Source organism: Monodelphis domestica, chromosome 2, assembly GCF_027887165.1.
Source record: "Monodelphis domestica isolate mMonDom1 chromosome 2, mMonDom1.pri, whole genome shotgun sequence".
NCBI classification, from domain to species: domain Eukaryota; kingdom Metazoa; phylum Chordata; class Mammalia; order Didelphimorphia; family Didelphidae; genus Monodelphis; species Monodelphis domestica.
This window is the reverse complement of record NC_077228.1, coordinates 76,680,997-76,708,599: the sequence shown is the minus strand read 5'-3', so window position 1 is coordinate 76,708,599 and position 27,603 is coordinate 76,680,997. Positions and strand designations below refer to the sequence as shown.

The 27,603-nt window shown below is 33.9% G+C and overlaps 1 protein-coding gene across 8 annotated transcripts in view; it reads right to left on the bottom strand.

The window, feature by feature from the left end:
* CEP350 (centrosomal protein 350) overlaps positions 1 to 27,603 on the bottom strand; it is a 190,881-nt gene that overhangs the window by 23,738 nt on the left and 139,540 nt on the right. For 6 of the 8 annotated variants that reach the window (XM_056815600.1, XM_056815602.1, XM_056815598.1 and 3 more), the window contains 4 exons: positions 21,227 to 21,349; positions 19,853 to 20,052; positions 9,034 to 9,248; positions 1,433 to 1,577 (listed from right to left, as the gene is read on the bottom strand). In XM_056815600.1, the coding sequence (XP_056671578.1) occupies positions 1,433 to 1,577; positions 9,034 to 9,248; positions 19,853 to 20,052; positions 21,227 to 21,349 (683 nt within the window). The remainder of the gene's footprint in view (positions 1 to 1,432; positions 1,578 to 9,033; positions 9,249 to 19,852; positions 20,053 to 21,226; positions 21,350 to 27,603) is intronic. The other 2 variants (XM_007480899.3, XM_007480900.3) reach the window with 1 other exon arrangement.

Below are 27,603 nucleotides of genomic sequence, written 5' to 3'. Positions count from 1 at the left end.
ACTTGTTGACTGACTCATCTGGGTGTGTTAGCAGTAAGATAATCATCTCGGCTACTTAAATAATCACAATATTATTATTGCCTTGTCTCACAGCCAACATTCATAAATGCTGCACAAAATGATACTGCTAATTAATCAGGTCCAACTAAAGCTCGGACATCTCTGATCCATTTTTGTCCAAGGCATGGAGGTTTATTTTTTACTTATAAAATTATATTTTTATATACTATCGGCTATGGAGAGCTTCAAAATATTTAACATTGTCATTCATCTTTAATGTGTAATAATCCTAACAACAATAATATAATAGCTAGCATTTCTATAGTACCTACTAAGTGTCAGGAACTGTGCCATGTGCTCTACAAATATAAATAAATTTGATCCTCACAACAACTATGTGAAGAAGGTGCTATTTACAGCTGAAAAAACTATGTAGCTGTAGTCAAGAAAGTTTGCATATGATAGTTAAAGGTCTTGAAGGAGGCTATAGATTATAGAGTTAAGGTGAGACAGCCCATGCCTTTTGGTGATTAAGATGCAAGAGTCAAGTTCTATTACCAAGAGAGCAGTACAGAATAAGCAACATATATTTTTTTACATTCAAGCTGGCCCCTTTTTGTCCATTTGGTTTTCACTTAATCGCAAAGACTCCAACATGTGGAATGAGTAAAGAACCAATGGTCCCTTTATACATTTCCTGAATAACCAGATTGGTGAGTTAATACAGAACTAAATGGACAGGGCTATAGAACACACTCATGATTTTACTGGTATAGGAAACTCCCAGCAAAGGAAACTTCCTTCAACAATGCAGGTCTGTTCTTGTACAACTTAACAGTCTCAAGAGAATGGCCTAGAGCAGTAGTTGGTATCAAATTCAAATATAAACAAGAGTGAGGGAAGAATTAAACCGAACATAAAGAAACCTGGAGTGGCATATCGACTTGGAAAAACACATTGTATTTTTAATTATATTATTAAGTATTTTACAATTTCGCAATTACATTTTAATTTGGTTTGGGCAATCTTGACCAAGAACACTGAATGCAGTGACTTGCTTAGGGCTCCCAAGTGGAGCTTACATCTACCTGGTTCCAAGATTAGCTCTCTACCCACTGGGCCATAATGCTTCTCTACAGAGACATTTATAGAACTAAAATTAAACTTCAAATTTTAAATTTTAAAAAATTAACAAAATCTCATTTTCAAATGTAAGGAAAAAGTCACATTCCTTGCCAATAAAAAAAGTACATTTGATGTTGCTGATAACAGCTGATAATATACTTTTGAGGAATGTGATATCACAAATTCCTTAATTTAAGAAAAACTCTCAAGTTTGGTCATGACAAACAAACAAAAGCTTGGAAGTTATGTTCATTCATAGGAAGACAAAATTTATTGAAATAATATATTTAAATATTACTAGTCTTACCTGATTGGGTCATAGATAATGACTCATCTGACCAACTCTGAGAGAGTTGATGGGATTTCCCAGATAGGCGAGACTGTCCTCCAGTTCTGTGACTTCCTTTACTGGAATCATGCTTTGACAAAGATGCACAGCTTTTGGAAGGTGACTGTTCAGATATGGAAGCAAAGAGGGAACATTTACTAATCTTTTAAAATCCTATTTTAAAATGGAGCATAATACAAGGATAAAGTTCAGTTTTGAAAGGGGGAAGAGAATAAAGGGGAAACATTTCAAGAAATGATTGTGATGAAAGAACAAAAAGCATCCCTCAACATATATATGCATATGTATAGAAAGTCAGCCAATAAACATTTAATAAGTACCTACTTTAGATATATTGCTAAGTTTGGTTGTCTGGTTATTGTCCTTTGTACTGGAAGAGAATCAAAATGATACCACTGATGATGTCTTTAGGCTCTAATATAAAGCACATTTAAGTGAGGCAGAGTTGCATAGTCATTAGACTCATTCTGTCTTCTAGAGTCATCAAAGGCCAATGGAAAAAAAAAGTCAAGATGACTGGTGATGGCTTGGGATGCAGTTGATGACCGTAGTTTTTTCCAATGTGTAATGAAGCTCTAAGAGCTCCACAGCACGTACTTCACCTGCCTTCATGACTATTGGAATAAATTGCTCTCATCTACCCATTTCACCAGGGGAGGTCTTCACATGCCTGGAGTAGATATTTCCCTAACTCTTAAGCAATGGGGATACAAAATGAGGCAAAAAGCAGTCCTTTCCCTCAAAAAACTCACAATCTAATGGAGGAGATAATGAAAACTATCTTTGCAATAAATTTCACTTGTAAAGGCCTCATTTCTACAAAATAAAGGAAATAGTATTAAATTTACAAGAATAATGGCTGAATGGTCAAAGGCTATGAATAGGAAATTTTCATGAAAAGAAATCTAAGCTATCAATAACATATTAAAAATTATCTAAGGAATAATATAATAATAAAATGAAAATTAAAACAGCTCTGAGGTACGATGTCACACCCATCATATTGGCTAAGCTGACAAAAAATAGAAAATGCAAATGCTGGAGATGATGGTAGAAAAAAGGTACAACAAATGTACTGTTGGTAGAGCTGTGAAATTGTTTAATCCTTCTGGAAAGCAATTTGGAACTATACCCAAAATGTTATTAAGTTGTACATACCTCTTGACCCAATCATACTACTAGGGAATCAGTGAAAGAAAATGTGAAGGAAGGGGGGGTCTAGAAGTAAAAGATCTCAAACCATATTACAAAGCTGCAATCGTCAAAATGATTTGTTACTGGGTATGAAATTGAGAGAAAACAAAAGAAACATTACATTATCATTTAGAAGTATGTCCAAAAAGCTATTAAACTATACATACTCTTGACCCAGTGATATTGCTAAATCTATAACCCAAAGAAATAAAGGCTAGAGGAAAGGGGCTCATATATACAAAAATATATATGGAAGTCTTTTTTGTGACAGTAAAGAACTGGAAATGGAGAGGACGCCCATCAATGGGGAATGGTTGAATATGTTATAGTATATGAATGTGATGAATACTAATGTGCTGAAAGAAATTATGAAGGGAATTGTTTTGGAAAAACCTGGGAAGACTTGTATAAACTTATGCAAAGTGAACTTAGCAGAACTAAGAGAACAATTCATACTGTAAGAGCAATATTATAAAGATAATCAACTATAAAAGACTTAGTAACTGAACATAAGGACCAAAACACACTTCCAAAGGAATCATAATAAAAGCACACGATACATCTCCAGATAAGAAAACTGATGGACTGAAAGTGAGATTGATGTATGTTCTTTTCTTTCTTTATCTTGACTTTCTTTTTTGGAGAGGCAAAAACAAGGCTAATGTGGAAATTTGCTTTGCACCACCATGCATACTTGTAAAGGGCTAAACATTTGTTTTTGTTTTTTAATCTTTACCTTCTATATTGGAACTGATACCCAATTCCAAAACAGAAAAGTGGTAAAAAGGTTAGACAACTGGAGTTAAGTGACTTGCCTGGGAAGTGTCTGAGGTCAGATTTGAACCCAGGTCCTCCCAATTCCAGGCCTGGCTCTCTCTCCACTGACCCACTTAGCTATTCTAAATGGTCTAATTTTTCTTGTTTTCTCAAGGGTTGAGGGTAGGACAATGGAACTGAAAATAAAATTAAATATAAAAGCTTAAAAAATTTACATATGTTTTTATTTCTACAAAGTGTTTCTAATTTGAATTCATATGTTTTCTGGATGTATCTTGGTAGATGGATACAATCCCAAATGTACAGGTTGAATGAAATTTCTCTTTGTATCTCCTTTTGGGTGCAACTTTGCTTATTGCTTCAATTAACTGAAGTTAATTCAATTAAATTAATGAAGTTTTTTTTAATTGATTTTTGGCTGATCCAGTAAGCTTTTCAAAGTATATCATATATTTGCAAAACTGGCAATTTTGTTTCCTTCTTATTTCTGCTCATCACTTCTTATGTCTATGGTCTTATTGTCTTATGACCTAAAACTAGCATTTCTAGGAAAATGTTAGGCAGAAATGATTGTAATGGGCATTACCTTTGATAGAGGCAAGGCCTCTAACTTTTCTCCATCATCTATAATATTTACTTCTGTTTAAAAAATATATTGTTTGGGGGCAGCTGGGTAGCTCAGTGGATTGAGAGCCAGGCCTAGAGATGGGAGGTCCTAGGTTCAAATCTGGCCTCAGACACATCCCAGCTGTGTGACCCTGGGCAAGTCACTTGACCCCCATTGCCTAGCCCTTACCACTCTTCTGCCTTGGAGCCAATACACAGTATTGTCTCCAAGATGGAAGGTAAGGGTTTAATTAAAAAAAATATATATATATATATATTGTTTATTTCACTAAAGAAGGGTCCACTTATTCCTGTTTTCTAGTGTTTTATTTTTTAAACAGGAAAGGTATTAGATTTTGTCAAAAACCTCTTAGTATCTATTGATACAGTAATTGAGTTTAAAAAAATTATATAACATGTTTAATTATATTTACTATATTCCAATCCCACATTCCTTAAGTAAATCAAAGTTGATCATAATATATAATCCTTTTCACATGGTGTTGTACCTTTTTTGCTATTATTTTATATAAATTTGTTCGTAACAAATGTTCATTAAAGATATTGTTCAATAATGATCTTCCTCTGCTTTGTCGCTCCCTGGTATCATTTTTGTATCATAGAAAGATGGAATACTTTTTTTCTTATTGCATTGGAAGAAAATTTTTAAAAGATGTTTGATAGAATTCATTGGTAGATCTCATCTGTTCTTGAAGTTTTTTGGGATGTGTATAAATTAATTTATGGCTAATTCAATTTCATTTTCTGATATTGCATTTTTTAAATAATAAATTTCTTCTTTTTTAAATCTGGGTTTTTAGTAGTTGTATAAATATACATCTCTTTGCCCAACTTGGTAAATGATCAAAGGATATGAATAATTTTTAGAGCAAGAAATCAAAGCTATCAATAGCCATGTGAAAAAAAAAGATCAGTTTTTATTACTTCTTAATTTGGGTAAAATAGTCTCTGATTATTTGATTTCCTTTTCAAATTGTTGTGAATTCTTTTTTTTTCATTGACATTCAGTTTTCTTCTGTCATTAAAAACTGAAACCAAGACCCCGGGACAGCTTTTCAATTTTTTTAAAAATTTAGCTTTAAGTTTATTGGTTCATTGACTTTTATTTTTCTCACTTTTAATTTTATTAATCTCTTAATTTTTAGAATTTCTATTTTTCTGCTTAGTGAATGGGAGAAGTTAGAGTTGTTAAAAATTTTTTACTTGAGTGTCCAATGAATTGAGTTGTTCCTTTTCTTTTTTACTGATGAAAGCATATAGAGATATAAATATTTCCCTAAAAGTAGATTTATTCCTTAAATTTTGATATATTGTCTCAATATTATAATTTTTGATGATTAAATTTTCTATTTCTATGATATGTTCTTTGACCCAGAAGTTTTTAGAACTTTTATTTGGTTTCCAATAGCTTTTTGATTCTTTGTTCACAGGCCTTTTATTAAGTATCATTTAAAATGCATTATGATCAATAACTTATGTTTAGCAAGTATTTATGCTTTTCTACATTTTTTTAATGGGATATTAATATCCAAATATATGGTCAATTTTGAAAAGTCACCAACTGTGGGCATATCCAATTCTGCTCTATTCCTATTTAGTAATAATTAGAAATCTATCATCTCTAATCTTTCTAAATTTCTGTTCAGGACCTTGGTGTCTTTCTTGTTTAGCTTTTAGCTAATTTTGTCTAGGGGTCTACTGAAGTCTACTGAAGTCCAATATAATTTTACTATGTATTTCTCCAATTTGATTAACTTTTTCTTAAAGTATTTACATGTTTTGCTATTTGGTGCTTAAATATTAAATATGATAAGTTACTGGTTCATTATCTATGGTGACTTTTTAAGCATAATATAATTTTCAGGCTTATCTCTTTTAATTATGTTTCTATTTGCTAGAGTCTTATCTGAAATCATGACTGCTAACCTTGTTTTTGAGATAAGCAAAATAGATTTTGGTCCAATTCTTCTTTTTAACCCTACATGAACGTCTTATGTTTTAAGTGTTTTTCTTGTAAGCAACATATTCTTATCTGTTGTCTAATCCATTCTGCTCTCCATTTTTATGGGTGAGTTCATCCCATTCACACTTGGGATTAGTTATGGTTATTAACTACATATTTCTCTCCATTCTCTTGTACTTTTAAAAAAACTTTACCCCCACCACCTTCTTCTGTAAATAAAAACCCTTGTTTACATTTTCTTTACATTGTTCCATGTATGATCCCAGGTTTTAATTCTTTTATTTGCTTTTGATCCTCATTTTGTGTTCCTGTCAACATCCAAGTTTATCTTGCTTATTATTCGCTCACCTATCCTGTTCTTCTCTTTCCTTATTCCTGCCCCTTCCGTTTAAGGTATTTCTATTGGTATTTCAGATAGTTGAGTAATTCTCAAATCATCTCCGGACTTTTCTCCAGGGTAGTTGTTTTTGATATTACTAATTCTTACATCCCCAATTTTGTGATTTTGTCTTATTATTTCCTTGTATTATTGAGTTGTTTTCTGTTTGCCTCATTCTAATTTTCAAGGCATTCAGCTCTTGCATGAGGTTTTCCAGTCTGTTCTTAGGTGTTATTTTTTATTGCAATTTTCTTCTTCCTAGTTATTCCATTTTGTATATTGTTTGATTTGTTCTTAGGTCGTCTCATAATCCTTCTGGCCAAGACATTTTTTTCCCTCTGAAATTTTAAGCTGGATTTGTTGTGGGACTGGTCTCTTCCTCTAGGTATACCCACTAGGAGTCTCTAATTCCAGGGTATTCTTCTTTAATATTTGGTGTTTTCCTTGGTTTGCTCATCTTGGCAAATTCAATGTGGGGAGGTTGGGAGGATTCATACTTGGGTCCTACTCATGCACTTTTCAATGGAGGAGGCGGTCTGTGAGTGGTACTGAGCAATAGGAACCAAAATTAAAGTGCTCCTTCAAGGGACTCTTGTACTGCTCTTTTTTGCCACAGGGGTCTGGACTGTCTCGCTATATTATGCTTTTCTTGACTGGCCTTTTGTCATGAGGTTTTTTGATTGGCTGAGCTTTTTCCCCCCCTAAAATCCTTCTCTTTCCTCTGTAGTTGGCCACACCTATCCTCAATGGGCACCAGACTATATAGACCCTCATTTGCTGCTCAGGAGCAGCTCCTTAAAAAATTATTCATTCATTCATTCATTCATTCATTCATTCACTCATTTATTTTTAATTAAGAATATTTAGCCATGGTTACATGATTCATGATCTTTCTCTCCCCTCTCCTAGGGCTGACAAGCAATTCCACTGGTTTATACATGTATCATTGTTCAAAACCCATTTCCATATTATTAATATTTTCAATAGTGATCATTTAAAGTCAAAATCCCCAGTCATATCCCCATCGAACCATATGATTGATCATATGTTTTACTTCTGTGATTTTGCTCCCACAGTTCTTTCTCTGGATATGGATAATGTTCTCATAAGTTCCTCAGAATTGCTGCTAGAAGAAATCTATTACATTCGATTATGCCATGATGTATCAGTCTCTGTGTACAATGTTCTCATTGTATTTTCTCATAACTCTTCATTGAGGCCAAATTTATTGTATATAATTGTGCAACATTAATTTTAATTGTTTTGCAATTAATTCTTTCCATTTACCTTGCTATACTCATTACATATACTGTTTTCTTGGCTCTGCACCTTGCATTAGTTCATATTAATCTTTCCATGTTCCTAACACCAGTTTGAAAAGGCTGACTACTCTACCTCTATAGTCAACTTCTATATGCTCTCATTTTCTATATGGTTTTAAAAATCGAAGTCTATACTTAGGGTTGTTTTATTATAATAATGAATTTTAGTTCCAAAGAAGAGATGAGGAAATGAGAGATACAGAACTGTGCTGAATGTTGTATGTACTATTAATGTTAGGCAATGTGTCAGTGTGTTTTTCTTTTTTTCCTGGTTACAGGGGAAGGCTCAGGAAGATGGGGATGTTGAGAGGGGAATAGGTGAAAGAAACATATTGGAAAATGTTTCTTACATAAAAACTAAAGTCACCAATAAAACAATAAAAAAAAATAAAATGTAAGTCAATGGATTTTGTACATGCATTTATAAATTTATGAGAAAAAATGAAATCTAGCATTTTCCCTTCAATGACTAAATAACTTTACTCTTTCTGCCTAATTCCATAGATAATATTGCCAACTTCAAATATATCTTTTCCTTTGAAATCAAGTAGTTCAATCTCAGAAAAGAGGATTCAATTATAGGAAATTTTGAGGGCACTGCCGGCAGAGCTCTATACATATTCTGGTTTACACATTAAGTAGATGATTTCAATTTTCTTCCTGGTGGAATGTCCCATACTTCAATAATACGACTTTTGACAGGACTGAAGTCAAATGCTTCATTTCTACAATGACTGAAATAAAACTCTTCCAACTAGACAATTTTTCCTTTGTAATTGATGTAAATTTTATCTCTAATATTTCGTGTTTCCTCATTATTCCCTATTCTTTTGACAATCTTTAGGATACTTTAATCTTTTCTAGATGTAATGATCTCTATTTGTCTAAATGTCACAGGGATTAATTTCCCCAAATGTTCAGTCTCTCTTAGAGTTCTGATTTGATAAGATAATTTACCAAGGCTCTGACTGAGCAGACAACAGCACTGGATATTAGTCATCTATATGAGGTATATTCATGCAACTGGTGTGCTACTATGCTTATTCTTTCTTGTTTGCTTATATATCTCCTTGTCCAAATGTCAGTTGACCTGCAGAAATCAAGAGTCAGTCAGAGTCCTCCTCACTCTTCGTTTCCTAGACTGTAAGTACTGAGAGCAGAGACTTTTTGCCTGGCACCCAGTAAGTTCTAAATACATGCTTGTCAACAGACTGCTTGATAACAATACTATCCTTTGTAAAAGTTCCTGGAACGCTATTGACGCTTTGATATAAAGTATAACTATACATTCACTTACATGTTTGGTAGCTGAGGCAACAGACAACTCTAGATCCTGGGAATAAATCATTTCTTCAGAAAGTATACTGTGACTTGGGCTCCCAGACTGCCCTTGAGCTATGGTTTCAGATGCTACAGGTTCAGCAGGTGGACTGCCTAATTCTTCAGGGATAGAACTTTCACTATTTAGATTAGAGCAAGAAGGTGCTGGAGATTCCTCTTCACTGGCTGTTTCTGTAAGAGAGAAGAAAGATATTTTTAAAGATTAAACAGATGAATTATCCAAGTTTTCCATGTAGTATTCTATCACCAACAGGTACAACAATTTGTTTAGCCATTCCCTAATCAAAGGGAATCCCCTTATTTCCCAATCTTTTACCACCACAAAGAGTGAGGCTATAAATATTTTTGTACAAGTCTTTTTCCTTATTATCTCTATGGGATATAAACCCAGCAGTGGTATGGCTGGATCAGGAGACAGACAATCTTTTAAAGCCCTTTGGGAATAGTTCCAAAATGTTATCCAGAATGGTTGGAGCAATTCACAACTCCACCAGCAACGCACTAATGTCCCAATTTTGCCACATCCCTCCAACATTTATTATTTTCCTTTGCTGTCATTTTAGCCAATCTGCTAGTTGTGTAGAAGGGCCTTTCCTAAAAATAATAAACAGAATGTATTTAAAACCATAAGCAAGCATTATCTGCAACTGGGATGAATTAGAAGCCTTCTCAATAAGATCAAGAGTGAAACTAGGATGCCCATTATCACCTCTATTATTTAATATGGTACTAGAAACACTAGCAGTAGCAATTAGAGGGAAAAAAAAAAGAAATTGAAGGTATTAAAATAGGCAATAAGGAGACCAAATTATAACTCTTTGCAGATGATATGATGGCCTACTTAAAGAATCCTAGAGAATCAACTAAGAAGCTAGTGGAAATAATCAACAACTATAGCAAAGTTGCAGGATACAAGATAAATCCACATAAATCATCAACATTTTTATATATTTCCAACACATCCCGGCAGCAAGAGTTAGAAACAGAAATTCCATTTAAAATCACCCTAGACAATATAAAATACTTAGAAATCTATTTGCCACGACAAACACAGGAATTATATGAACACAACTACAAAACACTTTCCACACAATTAAAACTAGATCTAAATAACTGGAAAAACATTAATTGCTTATGGGTAGGACGAACTAACATAATAAAAATGACAATTCTACTCAAATTAATTTACTTATTCAGTGCCACAACTATCAAACTACAAAGAAACTTTTTTACTGAATTAGAAGAAAACATAACAAACTTCATTTGGAAGAACAAAAGATCAAGAATATCAAGGGAAACAATGAAAAAAATGTGAAAGAGTGGGGGCCTAGCAGTACCAGATCTTAAATTGTACTATTAAAGCAGTGGTCATCAAAATAATATGGTACTGGTTAAAAGACAGAAGGGAGGATCCATGGAATAGACTTGGGGTAAATGACCTCAGCAAGACAGTGTATGATTAACCCAAAGAGCCCAGCTTTTGGAACAAGAACTCATTATTTAACAAAAACTGCTGGGAAAATTGCAAAATGGTATGGGAGAGATTAGATTTAGATCAACACCTCACATCCTACAACAAGATAAACTCAGAATGGGTGAATGACTTGAATATAAAGAAGGAAACTATAAATAAATTAAGTGAACAAAGAATAGTATACCTGTCAGGTCTTTGGGAAAGGAAAGCCTTCAAGATCCAGCAAGAGTTAGAAAAAATTACAAAATGTAAAATAAATAATTTTGATTACATTAAATTAAAAAGTTTTTGTACAAACAAAACCAATGAAACCAAAACTTGAAGGGAAGCAACAAATTGGGGATAAAAGCTATAATAAAAACCTATGACAAAGATCTAATTACTCAAATATATATGGAACTAACTCAATTGTACAAAAATGCAAGCCATTTCCCAATTGATAAATGGGCAAGGGACATGAATAGGCCATTTTCAGATAAAGAAATCAAAACTATCAATAAGGACATGAAAAAGTGTTCTAAATCTCTTAGAATTAGAGAGATGCAAATCAAAACAATTCTGAGGTACCGCCTCACACCTAGCAGATTAGCTAACATGACAACAAAGGAAAATATTGTGGTATCTGTTGGTGATGGAATACTATTGTGTTCAAAGGAATAATGATCTGGAATGGTCTCCAGGAATTGATGCAGAATGAAAGGAGTAGAACCAGGAAAACATACACAGAGACTGAAACACTGTGGTACAATCGAATGTAATGGACTTCTCTACTAGCAGTAATGCAATGATCCAGAACAATTCTGAGGGATTTATGAGAAAGAATGCTATCCATATTCAGAGGAAGAATTGTGTGATAGAAACACAGAAGAAAAACAATTGCTTGATCACATGGGTTGATGGGGATATGACTGGGGATGTAGACTCTAAGCCATCATCTAAGAGCAATTATCAATAATATAAAATAGGTCTTAATCAATGACACAAGTAAAACCCAGTGGAATTGCATGTCGGCTATGGGAGGGGAGGGAAAGAACATGAATCATGTAACTATGGAATAATATTCTAAATTAAATGAAAATTTTCAATTAAAAACTAATAATTGATTGGGAATTGATGCAGAGTGAAAGGAGCAGAACCAGGAGAACCTTATACACAGATATGGGTACACTGTGGCACAGTTGATTGTAATAGTCTTCTCTACTAGCAGCAATGCAATGACCCAAAATGTTTCTGAGGGACTTTGAGAAAGAATGCTGTCTATAATCAGAGAAAGAACCACTGTGGAAGAAGAAACACAATTGCTTGATCACATGGGTCGATGGGGATATGACTGGGAATGTAGACTCTAAATGATTACTCTAGTGCAAATATCAATAATATAGAAATAGGTTTTGATCAATGACACATGTAAAACCCAGTGGAATTGTGCGCTGGCTATATAGCAGGGGGTTGGGAGGAGGAGAGGGAAATAACATGAATCATGTAACCATGGGAAAATTTTCTTAATAAAATAAAATTTATAAAATTAAAGAAAAAAGAAAAAGGAAAAAAAAATCTGGTTTTAAATCCTGGCTCTGCCAGTTAATGTCTGTGTGAACTTAGGCAAGTCACATAAACTTTTTTATTTTTTTTCTTTTCTCTCTTTTTAAAAAGGATATACTTCATCATCACCACCACCACCACCACCAAAAAATTTAAATGAACAAATGCATAAGAAATTGTGTTAAAACAAACTCCACATTGTTTCCAAATAAGTAAATTATATATGTGCTAATATAAACATCATCTACTTTTTAATTCCCTTTGGATTTGTTTTACTTTGATGCTTTTCACTTGATTTTATGTCTGACTTCTTTATAAAAATGTAAAAATAGTATGCATTATTCTTATTCTTTTTGCTTCATATATTTTTTATGCTTCCAATATTGGTCATTTCTGATTACATTCTGATAAAATCCATTACATTCAAATATTGCTATCTCTTCAGCAGTTTCTCTCAACCATAGCATTTGTGTTATTCCCAGGTATTTTGTCATTACAAACATAGCTTTCATGAATATTTTCATATACATACAGTTTTTTATCCTCTCAATAATGCCTTATACCTAATAACTGGATCCTTAAGTCACTCAACATGCTTAACAACTTAACATGCTTAACAAGTATTTCCATTTTGTTAAAAAAAAAACCCAACAATTCACAGTTTCTCTAGTAATATAACATCAGACCAGTTTCTCTATGTTTCTATTAGCATTTAATTTGATCAATTTAGTTTGTCTGTTCCTCAATTAATAGGTATTGCCAGGACTATATCTAGCAAGATTGGTCCTCGGGCAGCAGACACAATCTGATGCCAGGACCATTCTTTTTCCAAAACCAAGTTTTTTCAGCTTGGTCATATCCAGTATAACTTTTTGTTTGGATGCTACAACCTCTCAGGAATGCAGGATTATCTCCCTAGTTTGATAAGTATTAATTTAAGATTTTTGCAGAATATTTATGCTCTCCACACTACTGTTATCCCATCAGAAATGTCTGGATTATGTGGATGCTCAGGCTTGGCTCTATTACTAAACTCATTTGGTATATGGGGGCTTTCCAGATATCTTTCATATTTAGCTTACCTAAGGTTCTATTCATCTTTTTAACTTCTTTCTTATTATTTTTTTTGTTATATTTATTTAGTTCTGGGGGAAAAATTCAAGTCCCCCACTATTATTATTTTGTTATCTATTTCCATCTGTATTTCATTTAGTTGTTCCTTTAAAAATCTGGGCATTATAACCATTGGTGCAGCCAGGTCCAATAGTGATACCACTTCATTAAACATAGTATCATCCTCCCCCAAACACACACAATATGGTTATCCTATTTATCCCTTCCAATTAGATCTATTTTAGCTCCAACTATCAGAGATCATAACTGCTACTCCTGCCTTCTCTGGAACAACTGAGGCATAATATATTCTGCTCTAGCACCTCACCTTCACTCTATGTATCTCATTTTCACATTTTCAGTATGTTTCTTGTAAACAACACATTGTCAAGTCCTTGTTTTTAATTCTTTCTGCTATCTATTTTCTTCCCTTGGGGGAATTCATTCCATTTACACTCGATGTCATAGTTACTAGCTGTGCATTTCCATTTGCTCTGTTCCTCCTTACTATTTGTCCCCCCTTCCCTTCTTTCTGCTGTATCCTTCCTCAGATGCCCAATTTCCTTTGACCAATAACTCTTTCAATTCACACTCCTTCCCAAAAATCCTTCCTTATCCTTTTCCCTCCTAGTTCCAAACTGGCCCATTTTCCCAAAGTTCACTCCCTTATCCATTACCTTTTAATTTCAATTCTGTTCACTTTTCCCAAAATCCCTTCCTTATCTCCCATCTGTGCCTTCCTACTTAATTCCCTTATCCCCTCACCTTAAATCCCTACTTCTTTTTTTTTTTTAAACCCATACCTTCTGTCATGGAGTCAATACTGTGTATTGGCTCCAAGGCAGAAGAGTGGTAAGGGCTAGGCAATGGGAGTTAATTGACTTGCCCAGGGTCACACAGCTGGGAAGTATCTGAGGCCAGATTTGAACCTGGACCTCCTGTCTCTAGGCCTGACTCTCAATCCACTGAGCCACCCAGCTGCCCCCCTACTTCTTGACATATATTCTCCTCTAGGTAACCTGCCCATTTTTTATTCCCTTGTCCTCTTTTCTCTTAACCTACCTTTTCTTCTCTTATTTCTTCAGTACCTCCAAGATGACTCCTAGTTTCTCCATTAACCCATCCCTCTTCCCTCCTATTTCTTTGTATATTGAGAAAATTTTCACTCTTCTAATTGTGTATGTTGTTCTCTTTTTATCTCAGGTCTAATGAGAGCTGAGATCTAGTATCCCCAGTCCTCTTCTCTGTGGCAGTTCCTCCATTTATTCCTCCTCCATAAGAAATGGCCCTTCCACCCTGCCTCCTCCTGGTCTATTCCACTACCATTTAAGCACATTACATTCCCTTGACCTTAAATCTTCCATTTATATATGCTCTTTTAAAATCCTCAGGCAATGATGTCATTCTCAGAGGCCATACATGGCATTTCCCCAAAAAGAATTTAAAATTTTGACTTTTTTAGTTGCTTATGATTAGTCTTTCATTACCTTTGTATGTTTCTTATAGATAAAATTTTCTGCTGAGTTTTGGACTTTTGTCCAGGAATAGTTGAACATCCTTTAGTTTGTTATATATCCTTTTTTTATCCTTTTAGAATTATGATCATCTTTGCTGGATGTTATTCTTTGTTGTTAAGCCCAGTTTTTTTGCTCTGCAAAATGCTGTATCCCATGCGCTATATTCTTTTATAGTTATAAGTCTTGCATTATTCTAACTCCACAGCATTAAAAAAATTTTTTTTTCTTGTTGCTTGGAATATTTTCTCCTTAATCTGGAGGCTATAGAACTTGGCAATGATATTCCTGTACATTTTTGTCCTTGAGTCTCTCTGAGGTGAACAATGGATTTTTAAAATTTCTATTTTACCCTGTTTCTAAAATTTCTGGGCAGTTTTCCTTGATGGTTTCTTGAAATATGGTGCCTAAACTCTTTTTTAAATTGTATTAATATATATTTATATATTAATTATAATTATATGTATATTAATATAATTATATATAATATATAATTAATTCTGGGAGCCCAGCTATTCTTATATTGTCTTTCTTTGATCTGCTTTCCAGGCCTTTTTTTTGGGTGATATTTCATATTTTAGTCTATTATTTTATTCTTTTGATTCTGCTTTTTGATTTCCTATTGTTCAGTCTCGTCTATCCAAGGACTTGGATTCATGATGCAATTTGGCTGATTTCTGTGGCTGAGCAGAAGTCCAACCCCTCTGATGAAGTAATAAGGGAGGATTTGAAGTCTCCAAGTCCACCTTGTCTCTCAAAATATCAGCTAATGGGTACTCAGGGGATATCCTAAGATTGAGCTGTCAGGTTAAAGAGAAAGAGATCACAACTCCCTTCATAAGCAAGAGGCAAGGCATCCTCTTTTCTGGGAATGATGGTGAAGAAGACACATTTTTTGTTTATGGGAATCTCATGCCCCCACTGAGAAACTTTATTAACCTCGAAGAAATAGCCTCATGTTCTTTACTGGTTAAAATCTGAATGCTACACAATAAAACATTTCTATAAGATGAACAAAGTCCTACTTACTCCTCCCTCTGATAATTACTTTCTCTCTAATCAGAGAGTCTTGGAAATCATTAGCTTCCCCTTGTCCAATTCTAGTTCTCAATACATTATTTTTCCCCCCGTAAGTTTCTTTCTGGATCTCTTTTTCCATACAGGTAGTCTGTCTATCATAATTTTCTTGCATTGCTTTTATTTTATTTTTTAATTTCCCCCCTAAATTTTCCTAACCTCTCACATTTGGTTTTTGATGTCTTTTTTAAACTCTTCCAAAAGTTCTTTTTGAGCTTGTGGCCATTTATTGTATTTCTTTTTTTATTATTTTTCAAGTGGGCATTTTTCTTCATTATTGTCCAAGTTTGAGCCAAGACTTTATCTCCATAATAGCTACCGAAGTTGGATTCTTTCTCCTTTCCTTGCTCACATTTATTTATTTATTTATTTTTAAGATTCTAGTGGACAGGCCAATAGACTTAATTATTAGCTTTTTTTCTGAGTCCCAGGGTTCCTATTGTGTTGGTGCATTTTATCTCATTTCAGGATTTTTTTTGTGAATATGTTTGCTTTTTTTTCCTGGGTCCTATTTAGTTACTGCAATTTTTATAGTCCAGAGTAAGATGTACTCATGGTCCCTCATTCAGTCCCCAGTCCAAGACCAACCTCAGGTACTCCCACCATAGCCCACAGGCAGTTCTGCCATAGCAACTATAAGCAGCTAGTCTGCCTCTCTCCTGTAGCAACAAACAGGAACTATACTGTCCTGGGAGCAACCATAGCTGATGGGGTCCCAGTCCCTAAGAAACACACTGACTGGTAAAAGCTCCTTCCTTACTCCTTCTTTCCTACTGCCATAGCCCTGGACAGAGCAGGTGTACATTCTGTGTTTCTCTTCTAAGGCCTCCAAGGCTTGAGTTCCTACTTTTAGGGCCTGGTACCTGCTGACTCCAAGGAGACCACTCCTTCAATGTCCAATCTTGGGTCAGACAGAGCTTCTCTCAGTGCCTTCTTCCTGTGGATTAGGATTCTAATGGTATCCTCACAGGAATGAATGTTCCCATAGTTCAGCAAACAAGGCAAGGTTGCTAATCTGCCCTCAAGGGCTGTCTTACGGATTCTCTCTGTTTGTTCTCTTCTTGCCCCCAGAGCCAATGGTGGTGAGACTGAGGCCAGGAAAGTCAGAAATATTCCTTCTTAGTTGTATCTAGCTCTTTAGCTTCAATCCTGACTCTTAATTGTTTGTGTTGCTTTTACTGTTGATTTTATGGAATTATTTTTGGTTGTTTATGTGTGTGTGTGTGGGGGTTTAAGAGGGCAAGAAAACTTCACGACCTAACCCACAATCTTTCCACAATGCAAACATATAAACTTTATGAGCTCCAGGTTACTCATTCTTAAAAAAAAAAAAAAGGTGGGGGGGATGTTAGGGGATTTGATTGGATGATTAGGTGGCCTCTAAAGTGCCTTCCAACTCTAGAGTTGTGATCTTATTTTTAAAGTGATAATATCTTAAAGAAGAAATCATGTGTTTAGGTTGTTTAGACTAATGAAGGTACAGTCATAGAACTTTAGCCATGGATGGTCATATTTAGTCCATTCCACCCCACCCCCTATCCTTAGGTCTTAGCTCTTTGTTTCACAAAAAGAGCTAGCATAAATTTATAACCTAGTCAAGTGAGTTTCTGATTTCCTCTAGTTCTGTTCAGCAGCATTTCAATAGGAGTGGAGAAAAGAGATAAAGAAAGTAATTAAGAGCTGGGTTTTGGCAAAGGGTGGTGGGTAACAGAATCGGGGAACAACTCATTGAAGTGAATAGTGGTCAGTGTCATTTGTTCGTGACTGCCCAGCCCAATATGAGGGATGCCTTGCTGCCTGGCAGGACCAATGCCTTTCCCAATGTAAATTCATCACTTTTAATCTCACCACCAGGCTGTACCTCAAGCCTTGCCTGACAACTCCTCCCACATTTCCTCTTCCTCTGATTGGAAGCTGCTGGGAAGTATCAAAGGCTTCCTAATGTCTTCCTTTAGCAAGGGCAGAGACTAGACTCAGGTCCCTCCACTTTGTATCTGCTGCTCCAGATTCAACTGAGGTATTCCATGGTATCTTCCTCTGTTCCCCTCACTCCCTCCACCCAGGTCTCCACCTTTAGGGCTAGGACTGTCTTTCTTTTTATTAACTGTATCCCCAGTCCTTAGTCTAGTGGCTGGCACATAGTAGATGCTCAACATATCTTTCTTGGATTGGATTAGATATCTTGGTGAAGATAAAGAGTAAGCTTAAGAGAAGGGAGGTGTAGAGGTTAAAAGACAAAAGATTCTGATCAGATAAAAGAAATTCAAAGTTCTTTATCAGATGGTAAAGAGGTAGGACAGACTCACAGTAACTATTGAAACAAGGTCTTGAGAAGGCAGGAAGAAATGGCACCAGGGGCATTTATAACCTATCCTGACAAGGAATAGGAATAATTCATTTTCTGAGTCAAAAAAGAAAAATAAAATAGACAAATGACATTAAGTTTTGAGGATAAAGAGAAGGGGCATGAAAGAGTGAAAGTCTGATGGCCTCAAGTATCTCAGTGAATTTAGAAAGTAAGCTATCTGGTACAGAGAATGGGGGGCCACAGTGAATGCTCCAGTAGTAAGAGTAAAATGTTATTTCTAAAGTCATGAAAGCTCAGCAGAGGTTAAACATTACAAAATCTTTAGGTTATGTACTTCAAAATTAGTGTTTATAAAACATCTTTAGCATATCAGTTGGAAAGTGGCTAAACAAATTATGGTGCATTAATGTAACAGAATATTATTATGTTAAAAATGAATGACAAGAGGGATAGTTTCAGAGAAATCAGGGGGATTTGTATGAATTGATCCAGATGAAGTGCAGAACTAGGAAAACAATTTATATAATAACATAATATATCTGAAAGGACAAACTAAAAAAAAACTTAAGAATTCTATTCAATGTGATGACCAACTACAATTTCAGAGGATTAATAAGGAAGAATGTCATCGACCTTCTGATAAAAGGCTGTCATGCATAAATTTTTGGACACAGTCAATGGGGAAACAATGCACGTTTGTTAGAAGGGTTTAGTTTTTCTCTTTTTTCATTTGGGAAGGAGGAGAGAAAATAAATGCTTGTTAATTAAAAACAAAAGTTTATATGCTCAAAGGGCTTTAAAAATGGGCATACCCTTTGATTGAGCAACACCACTACTAGGTCTATATGCTAAAGAAATTGAAAAACAACAAAAAAAATGGGAAGAGGATCCATTTGTACAAACTGTTTTTGTGTGGTAGCACAAAGAATTGGAAATTGAGGAGATGTCCATCAATTGGGAATGCTTGAATAAGTTGTGGTATATGATTATAATGGAATATTATTGTGCTGTATTTCTCAGATTTCAGAAAAACCTAGAATTACACAAATTAATGCAAAATGAAGTAAGCAGAACGAGAAAAACATTGTACACAGTAACAGTAATAGTGTATAATGATGTAAGTAATCTAGCTATTTTTGGTGATACAGAGTCATGATGAAAAATCTCATTCATCTTCAGGAAAGAACTGATGGAGTGTGAATGCAATCCAAGACATCTCTTTTTTTTGTTTGGCTGTGATCTCTTTAAAAATGACTACTATAGGGGGCAGCTGGATAGCTCAGTGGATTGAGAGCCAGGCCTAGAGATGGGAGGTCCTAGGTTCAAATCTGCCCTCAGACATTTACTAGCTGGATGACCCTGGGCAAGTCACTTGACCCCCATTTTTGCTTAATCCTTATCACTCTTCTGCCTTGGAACCAATATACAGTATTGATTCCAAGATGGAAGGTAAGGGTTTAAAAAAAAATGACTAATATAGAAAAATATTTTATATAATTGCTCATGTAAAATCTGTATTAGATTGCTTACCTTTTCAGGAAATGTGGAGGAGAGAGAAGTTTGAACTCAAATATTTTTTAAAATGTTAAAAATTGTTTTTACATGTTATTAGGGAAAACATTATTAAAAGATTAAAAAAACAACTTTAATAGGATTGCTTATAATCATATTAATCATCTGCTAACAATAATCTTGTAGGTCTAGCACTATCTTTAAAAATTTCCAAATGCAAGAATATGAAGATTACCTTTTTGCTCTCTTCTCTCATCCCCTAGGTCTTTCTTGGGTGTTTTAGATTTCATAAGCTCTTTGTCCCATGCTGCCAAAGCTTGTTTTTCCATTCGACGAATCTCTGCTTCCTCTGCATCTAAACGTCTTTTCCATTCCAATAGCTCCTCTGCATGTTGTCGCCTCTGCATCAGTTTCTGCTCTCGTTTAGTAAGAAACCTATGGTCATATTATGAAAAGTGAGAAAACAAGACAAGATATCTATAGCCAGAAGTCCCATGAATGTTCTATCTTATCATAAAGCTGTGCAACATAGAACATTAATAAAAATTATTCTCAAAAGTTGTTTTGATGTTAGATTCCAAATAGTAAATATTCAGAAAATGAGAAATTTTACTCAGAAGAGTTTATAAAATGAATCTGCAAAGGCAAATGAAATGTGAATAGGGTATCATGAGGCAAAAATTATGCCTGGGTAGCCATGGCTGTTAATGCTAGAAATTTAGTGTTACATTCATTTCTATATGTGCTTGTTTTCCAATTTTAAAAAGTAGTTCTATTCTTGTCTCTGAGTTTAAAAAATATGCACTTCAGTGACTTAGTGCTCACTTAAATACCTGGGAATGTGCTTATACAGAGAATGAGTTACCTTTTTGATGTCTTTAATATTCTGCATCTCAAATACTTTTTCTATATAATTAATATATGTATACTTTTAACCTTTAAAATAAAATGTACATGGCTGCTCAGCAAAAATAAATTTTCCCCCAGTCCCTCCCCCTGACCCCTATCAAACATGCTTTTGTCCATGCTGGCCTTCTTTAAAATTCAACCTAGCTTTGCTTCAGATTGACTGTTCTTTTTTGAAGTGCAACATCTAATGATCTATTTTTCCACACTGGAAGAATCCTCAGTACTACAGACACCTGTTCTTTTTGTCATCTACCCTTTAGTTAAGTCAGACATGTTTTGTTTATTTGTTTGTTTGTTTGTTTACAATTGCCCAGAAATGTACCAAGTACCTTAAGTTTCTTAGGCTAGCAAAATTTTTTTTAATTCAAATGGCACATCACATAATCCAAAAGGTTAAGAAAAGTTAATAAAATTAAATTGTTTAAAAATTATAATAATATTCTCATTGAGTACAAATACCATAACTAACTAAAAAAGGTTAAAATGTTCAGATTTTGAGTCACAGCTTTATAGTGGTTATAAGGTAACTTAAATGCACAAAAACAATTGCCACTCCACCTCTTTAGAATAAACAGCATATCAGATTAAAATGGTAATAGTGAGAGTAAAATCAATGGGAAACCTACAAGGCTCCAGGATGTTAAAAAATTGAACAGAGCATGCTCTATCAAAGAGTGCACTGAGAAAGGTGCAAAGTTACCTGACCAACTGGTTGTAGATATACAGCTGGAATTTGGGATGGAGGTTGGGAAAACAGACACTGAGAGAGGCCCAGTGATGAGACGTAAAGACAGAGAAGAAGTAGTGAACAGGAGAGCAGTGTCTACAAAATAAGGAGGAAGAATTTAAAACCAAGAGAACAAAGAGGCAGAAAGAACGAGAAAGGGAAAGCAAAAGATCTGTTTGAGGAACTTTTAATATGCCCTTAGATACCATATAGACTACCTAATTAAATGTTGCTGGATTCTATGCCAAAAGAACTATACATATATATAATAAAAATGAATTCTGAATTTGCACTACTTCTTGGATTGCTGCTTAGTTATCTAAATTTTTTTCACACTAGGAGAATCCTGAGTGCTATAATAATTTGTTCTTTAGTTATTGGGGGGTGGGGTAAATTTATTTAACTATGTATAAGAAAGTGAGAAGCAGGTTGGATGCTAAGTAAATGATCTTGCAGAACTTTGTCATCTTACTTATCTTAATGAACATTAAACATAACTGTTTTGATTCTAAATCCAACACATAAGCAATACTACTTTGCAAGAAAACCTAATCATACATTCTAAACTTGAGTAAGTGAAATAGACTACAACTATGTTAACCTGACCATACTAATTAATATTGAAGTAATGAAATGATAAAGAAAAATTAGTCAGCTGGAAAAAAACTTCTAAAAATATTATGATATGATGTTTATCAACTTATTTTCTGTTAGATTTAGCTTAAAGTATCTATATTACTTAATATGGGCCTGTTTAACAACAGTGCTAAAAATGTGACAAGGCAAAAGCTACAGTTAAGAATAAATTATCTGTACATATTACATTCAATGAACAATGTTACTTTAAGTTTAAAGTAAGGAAGAAAACTTAGTATGTTAAAATCCCAAAAGAAAGAATAAGCCCAAATTATTAATTTCTTTCTTTTTTAATAGCATACCAAATACAATATTCTACATGTAAAGTTTTGGATTCTACGGCAACAGTTTGTTAATTCTCTTTGACAGAGCACGCTCCTGTTCTCACACACTCACACACACAAACACAACTTGCATGTCAAGACAACTTTGACTGCCTTGAAGGGGAATGAAAAAGTAACACACTGCCAAAAAAGTGAGAAAATCTAAGTATAAATCCAGCATTCTCCCTCTGATTTTGAAGTAAAGGGCTTTTCTAACTTATTTTTCTGTATTCTCATTAAAGAGTGGAGTACTTTAATATTTACCATCTGTTCTACAAAGGAATGCAAGAGACAATTTCAAATGTTGCTTTCAAGTAATTTAGTATATTCTCTATCCCGCCATGCTCACAAAATATTTTTGGGAACATTATTTTGCTGGATTGCTTTGATTTTCTGCACTAAGGGATTTAAGGGAAAACATTCTTGCCAAGTTCTAAGTTCCAAGACACTGTGTCTTCCTTGCCATTCTTTGGGAATGTATAATTTTCTTTTTTCTGCCAATTATCACAATACTACTGTACTTGGCAAAAGGTTCCAAAGATCTGTTTATAAAATAATTATCACCCACCCTCTTAAATGCATAACTGCTAAATGCATGCAAGACCTAATGTAAAAAGTGACAAAACAACATTGAAAAATATACAGTAAAACTCTAAAGGTACAATTTACATTTCTTTTTGTCTATCTTCACAACAAAGGGCAGATGAGGGTAACTAATTTCCCTTTCTTTAAAGATCAGATCTATCTTTCTGGAAATGAGCAAAAGGAAATATTTAATATATGAATTTAAAATAAATCATAGTGTAACAGTATATAGTAACACAACCATAAATTGAGTACTGGAGTTAGGTTAAAGAGGAAATTTCATTTCATGAAAAAATAACAGGTACACCTAGCCTAAAAGAAATTTACTAAACAGAATTAAAGGCACCCTTTGAAATTTGGACAAGATAAGGTTAGAACAAATATAAAAACAAGAAAAATATAAAAAGGGTTGGACAAAGTTGTCAATGATAGTCATAAATGTTTATTCCTAATAAGAGTTAGACTACAACTAGCTTTAGGGAGACCAACATGCCCTCTAGCAGGGCTTCTATTTGCAACAGAATACTAGACTAGATGGACCACTGGTACACTACAATTTGTCACATTCTATGAACACAAATTACTGAAGTGTTACAAACTTTTCTAAGTAATAGCCTGGTAAAACTAACATTAAGTTTCGGTAACCTAAACTACTATTAAGTTTTGGTAATCTGCTATCTGACAATATCTAGTACTTTTCTAGATCAACAAATACTACCTTGATGGATTGTCTCTAATGAAGAAGATATAGACTGAACTGTCATATGGTTAAAGTCCTTTATAGAACCATCAACTTAAGCTAGGAAAAAAAAAATCTGAGAGCTCTCCTCCATTATGCTCCCCTCACTTTATACACAAGAAAACCAATGCTCTGAAAGCTGAAGTAATTAGCCTACCTTCATGGCACTAATAAACTGTGGAGTCAGAGTTGGAATCCAGCATCTTGCCTCTTGAATGTCACATACCTACTATTGTGCTTAGTATCACACATTAAATAAGACAATTATGTATATTAATTGACAAATCTCTCTCGTTCAAAAAGGACTTTTCTTGATCTTTAACATGGTACGGTGGAAAGAGTGCAAGCTCTGGAGTCAGAAAACCTAGATTGTAGCTCTGGTTCTCTTAAAAGTTATCTGTCTACAGATAGATTCCTTCCATTTTTCTGAGTTTCAAGTACCTCAGTGAAACTAAAGGGACTTAACAAAAAATTCTTATGCCCAGATTGCTTTGAACTTTCAGGTAAGAGTATATGGAGCTGCTTCTTTAATGGGCTCCAAGAAATTGAATTATAAATAAACTTCAGAAAGTAGGCAGAAATACAAAAAGTTAAGTAACAGGGATGCACCTTTTGGCATAACCTAAAGAACAATTCTTTAATTGGAATGGTCTAATGATGTCATGGGCTGATTTATAAAGTAGTGACCACTTTTTCATTAAGAGACTTTAAACAGGGGCTAGATGACAATGTGTTGTGGTAGTTCTAGGTAGTAAACTCTAAGTTTACAACTCTTAAGATTCTGTGACTTTCCAGAAGAACAATCCTATAATTCAAGAAGTGAATTCTTAAATAGGACTAAAATAAAACATGGATATAGCAATATGACATAAATAATAGCAAACCACCTATAAACCACTATAATTTAAAAATAGAAAAATTATGTTTGCCCCATAAAATGGAGCAAAACATTACCATATACTACATAAAGCAACCTCAATGTACTAGTAAGTGTATTTTTATTTTAAAACATATGTATTTTATTTATTTATTTAAAAACCCTAACCCTTTGTCTTAGAATCAATACTAAGTACTGACTCCAAGGCAGAAGAGTTGTAAGAGTTAGACATCTAGGATTAAGTGACTTGCTCAGGGTCACACAACTAGGAAGTATCTGAGGCTAGCACTGAACCCAGGACCTCTTGTCTCTAGGCCTGGTTCTCTATCCAATGAGCCATTTAGCTGCCCCAAAATATATGTATTTTAAATACGTATACATTAGACATTGGAGATGCTTACATAATATCCAAATAGTACACAAAAAACATAAAATCTAATATAAAACATATCTGACTTACCTAAAATAGCTAAGAAATTTGAAAATGGTGTCATCATAACTTAGTTCAAGTCCTAGTTCTGGTATTTAGAAACCACACAGCTCTCACTAAGAAAGTTGAAGGACCTCACTGAATCTCAGAGATTCCTTTTTAGTAAAAAAAGGCTGCTTATATGACCTAAGTCACAAGGGTGTTATAAAGGATTAAAAGAGATAATGGATGAATGCTTTACAACTATAAAGTGCAATTGTCATCTATTTGGTATATTAATATAAGCAGCTATTACAATTATTAGAATGAATAATAACAACCAACATATTTAAGAATTTCCTTGCCTTCTTAGAATTTCACAGGGATGATCCATATCCCTTCAAAACATTTGAGTAAGTTTAAGCTGAAACTCTTTCCTCATAAATTTTCCTATTTTATAGGGTTTCAAGCTCATTCCACTGACTTTTAAAGCTGTGTATATGGCATGGATATGAGCTTTAAGACTTTTTTTTAAGAACCAACTAGTGAAGCTTCTTTCCCCAAGTCATTTCCTAGATAGCAGCAGCTAAGCCTCTACACCAAATGAGGCAGTAAAGAAGGAAGACTTGGAAAATAATGTTTATTGTTGTTCAGCAATTTTTCAGTCACCGACTCTTTGTGACCCCATTTAGAGTCTTCTTGGCAAAGATCCTGGAGAGGTTTGCCATTTCCTTCTCCAGCTCATTTGGAAAGTAAGGCAAATAGGTTTAAGTGACTTGTTCAGTGTCACACATCCAGTATGTGTCTGAAGCCAGATTTTGAACTCAGGAAGATAAGTTTTCCTGACTTTAGGTTCAGTACCATATCTACTGCTCCACCTAACTGCCCCATAAGGTTTATTAGGAAGCACTAAAAAAAAAGTAGAGCATCAAAATGAAAAGGAAAGAAAATGGGAGATCATCTGGACTACTCCAAACTATATCAGTATTACTATATAGTTTTAAGAAAAGGGAAAATACATTAAAAAAAGCAAAGAATGATCATGAATGCATGAGGTTTATAAAAACGTCAGTCAAATTGCTACCTCTGTAATGAGAACAATATCAGAGGAAGGATGAGGCAAAAATTTATGTTTTCGTTCTTTTTGGTGTGAGGGAACTTAGTGAGTTTAACATATCATTAATATCCAATTACTCTTTTAACTGGGATTAAAAAACAAAAACACAAACCCTTACCTTCTGATTTAGAATCAATACTGTGTATTGGTTCCAATAAGAATGTTAAGGGCTAGGCAATGGAGGTTAAGTGACTTCCCCAGGGTTACAAAGCTAGAAAATATCTGAGGTGAGATTTGACTTCCTATTTCTAGGCCTGGCTCTCAATCCACTGAGCAACCTAGCAGCCCCCAACTATGTGATTTTTTAAAAGAGCTATTGCATGTAACCATTACTTGACTCACTAATGGGAGTACATTTTTCACCCAAAGAAAAACTTTGAATTTTATAGTATTTTCTATTATTATAAAAACACAACTTAGGTTACCTCACTAAAACATCAAGCTAAGTGGTAAACACTTAAACTTATAAGATTATATCATAGTATCACATTAAGAATTAATTGTTCAATGGCTTGAAAAATGCAATTGCTACTAGAAACATGTATTAGAAAAAACAATGGACTAAAAACCAAAACCTTTGTTTCTATTATTACTTTAGCTATAATTAACTATGTGACCTTGGGTAATTACTTAAATTCTTTGGGTCTCATCTTAATATAAAATATAGGAGTTAAACTTAGATGACCTTTAGGGTTCTATTTCCAAAAGTTAAAAAAAAGGGGGAGGGGATACATTGCTTTTAATTGTGAATTAAATTAATTCTTTCAAGTCTTTATCAGACTTAATTCTATTAGAAGAGGTTAATTGAAATTTTTTTCTATTAAAAGAAGTAATCAAATTCTCCCATTCTTTTTCTGTCTCTCTCAACCCAGTAAAAGATTTACAAGATTTCCATCTCAGTCAGAGTAATCCAATTGTTGGAGCTATAACCACTCTACTGAAATATAAGGCACTAAAGTCCTCTTTGTGCTCCTTAATTAAGGCAATAATATTCATTATGTGTTTTAAAGGAACTTTAGTATGATTTAAGTGTGAAAACATCTGAGTTAAAAATAAAAGCCTTAATCTAAGTTTTTAATTTCTTAGACACATGTATAGTATGTTCATGCTTATGTAAAACAAAGTAATATGATAGTCAAACCTATAAACATGTAGAGTCAACTCTAGATAACTAAGGAAGTAATTTGTATTTTGCTTTTTTAATTTTTTTATTAAATGATAGAAAAGGTAACTCAAATATGTCAGGTTTTTGCTCATTGTCAGAAACTTCTAACTTGGTTGAATGAGGTAAAATATAAATATTTCAAATGATTCTTAGGGATCAACAGAGGATTTATCCATATTGCCCTGATATATTAATGAATGATTAAGGAAAAGAGTTACTTTTACCTATGTAATTTGTTTTTCATATTATTCAAGGAAGAAATATTTCCAAATTCAAATTTAACATTCCCAGGAACCTAAGTGTTGTTAGAGGTTTAGTGACAAAATTTAACGGGGAAAAAAAAAGGATTAAGATTTTAACAGATAACCATGATACATTATTTACTTTTTAATGATACATTGTAATAATAGAAATCTATTTCAGAGAAAAACTCCCTTTCCATGCTTCATCAGGATATAGTGAATTCACAAAATGCAGTTTAAATGTTCCAAAATAATTT